This window comes from Stegastes partitus, unplaced genomic scaffold (assembly GCF_000690725.1).
Source record: "Stegastes partitus isolate 25-593 unplaced genomic scaffold, Stegastes_partitus-1.0.2 Scaffold82, whole genome shotgun sequence".
Lineage (NCBI taxonomy): Eukaryota > Metazoa > Chordata > Actinopteri > Pomacentridae > Stegastes > Stegastes partitus.
In genome coordinates, this window is record NW_007577813.1 from 826744 (window position 1) to 829060 (window position 2317).

The 2317-nt window shown below is 44.3% G+C and overlaps 1 protein-coding gene across 1 annotated transcript in view; it reads left to right on the plus strand.

Annotated features, from left to right (window-relative positions):
• The window catches only part of dlgap2a (discs, large (Drosophila) homolog-associated protein 2a), a 146281-nt gene that overhangs the window by 121211 nt on the left and 22753 nt on the right, over nucleotides 1–2317 (plus strand). The window contains exon 7 of the mRNA XM_008276886.1: nucleotides 73–458. Within this exon, the coding sequence (XP_008275108.1) occupies nucleotides 73–458 (386 nt within the window). The remainder of the gene's footprint in view (nucleotides 1–72; nucleotides 459–2317) is intronic.

Consider the following 2317-nt stretch of genomic DNA (forward strand, 5'->3'; position numbering starts at 1 on the left):
GAGATAGTCATAGCAGCAGTGAGACAATAATAAAAATTCAACACTTTTTAAACGTCTCTCCACCTTTCGCAGCCATCACCTACACACCCAGCTATAAGAAGACCCCTCCTCCGGTCCCGCCTCGCACCACCTCCAAACCGCTCATCTCCATCACGGCCCAGAGCAGCACCGAGTCCACCCAGGACGCCTACCACGACGGGAGGCACCCTCACGGCGGGATGTGGGCCGCCGACGGCCTCAGCCTGGGGTTGAGCCCGGGCCGGGCCCTCTACAACTCCACCGACAGCCTGGACAGCGCCAAGGCGGTGACCATAGCCATGGAGGCTGCTGGAGTGATGTCTGGAAAGAGACACCCGTCCACGGACTCTCACAGCTCAGTGCTCACCTGCGATAAGGCCGTCCTGGTGTCAAAGGCTGAGGAGTACTTGAAAACGCCTCGATCCTCTATAGGGATACAGGTTAGTCTCGGCATCAGTGTATGTGTGTGTGGTGAAATGATCTCCCATACAATCGAATGAGTAATGCAGTTTTTACAACTCAAACCAGTGCGTGGTTATATAACAATACAGAATAGTATCACACACATGCATTCAACTGAGAAACAGTGCTCTCTTTTCTGCAGCTAAAAATAGCAAGAGTGAGTCATCTTACTGCAATCCATTAATTAAGATTCAACTCATGCTGGAGCAGGTTTTAGTGAATGGCGGTTCACTCCATGGTTCATTCACTCCTCCTCTACTTACTGTACCTTTTCTCTCTTTCATTCCGGTCCCACTGACTTATCCCACTCTCCTGCTTCTTTTGCTTCTTTTCTGCCTTTTTTTTTTCTCTCTCTCCGCCTCCCGCTCCGTTTGATCTCACATTGGATTCGCCTCGCTCATTTTCTCTGATTCGAGCTCAGGTTGTTGATCTCTCGTTGCAATCGAAAGGTCTGCAGCAGAACAAAGAGTGAGGAATCTGTGGCAACTCGCACCATCACCTCAGGGCCATTTATAGTATTTTATCAAAGCAGAAGTATCAAAGTTACAAGGTTTTAGCGTTCTGCTGGTGCATTTTGCTTGGTTTATGTCCTTCGCTCAACCACTCTTTATCAACATTACCATAATATATGATATTTTGTCCTCTTTCCCACACATGAATCCATACATTTACATCCTCACTGCGTCTGCCGATAATTCACTTCACTTGGAGCGGTGCAAAGTTGAACTTTTCAAATATTTGAAAAAGAAAAAAAAACAGCAGAACATTTCATTAATCTCATTTGGAAGGTGTTTGAAAGTCAGTGGGTCCTGTTCAAGTTTCTTGCTAATTAAATCAAGCACACCTTAAAGGGTAATTGCTGTGTTTTTTTTCTCTCCCCTCCCCATCAGATGATATTAAGAAAGTCCATTGGCTGGAGATTGGTTTAACCTCAAAATTATATTAAAGCCAATGACTGTCAGATGTTGCCGTCGGGGAGTCAGCCAGTGAATAAATGATTCCTTCAAAGTCAATTGATCCTGCTGCACACGCTGCGTCGTATCACATCCAGACTGAGAGGATACCCGGCAGAGGGTTTTTGACAGGGCTTTCCTCTGTGATGTCTAAATAAGATTTAACATGTTGGTGCAGCCTCTTAAAATGAGATGCTGGAGTTTCATGTAAACGAGGAAACTGATTTCCCTAACGAAGGTCAAAAGCGCTTGATTTTTGCCAGATTTCTTAAAAAGTTGAACTCCTCGCTCGGGTGTACAAGTGACAATATTAATAACAGGATTGTTTCGCAAGAAAAGACGACAAACAGGGGAAATACAACACAGCTAGTTACAGTGTTAAGGATCCTACAGTGCACACCAAGACTGTTAGGTTTTTACTGACTTTTGTTAAGCAGAAAGTTTGATTGAAATGTACATTTTCCTAGTCAAGGCACCACATGGGGCATCACTGGACCCGAAAACATTTTTGCTTCTCAGACAGCTTTGTATTTTCAACCATAAAGCACGGCCACCTTAATCTGTAGCTCAGCAAAATTGCCTTTTGCACAATCTCGAAAAAGGATGTAATTTCACAGTTCTGCTGTGTGTAATGAATAAAAGAATTAGTCAGACTGCATTTTGGAATATGTGCTTCATACTGAACTAAAAATAGACGTGAAACAAGTTAGTACAATGGTGCACATAGTCAAAGTTTAACAAAGAGATGCTCTGACGTGTGTGTCTGTTCACACAAAAAGAGGGAATGCATGCTAGAATTGTGACCTTTTGCAGGACCAAAGTGTATTGTAACCGTGTCTGTAGTGATTTCTTAAAGGACCTCACAGGGGCTGCAAGGTGGCTCG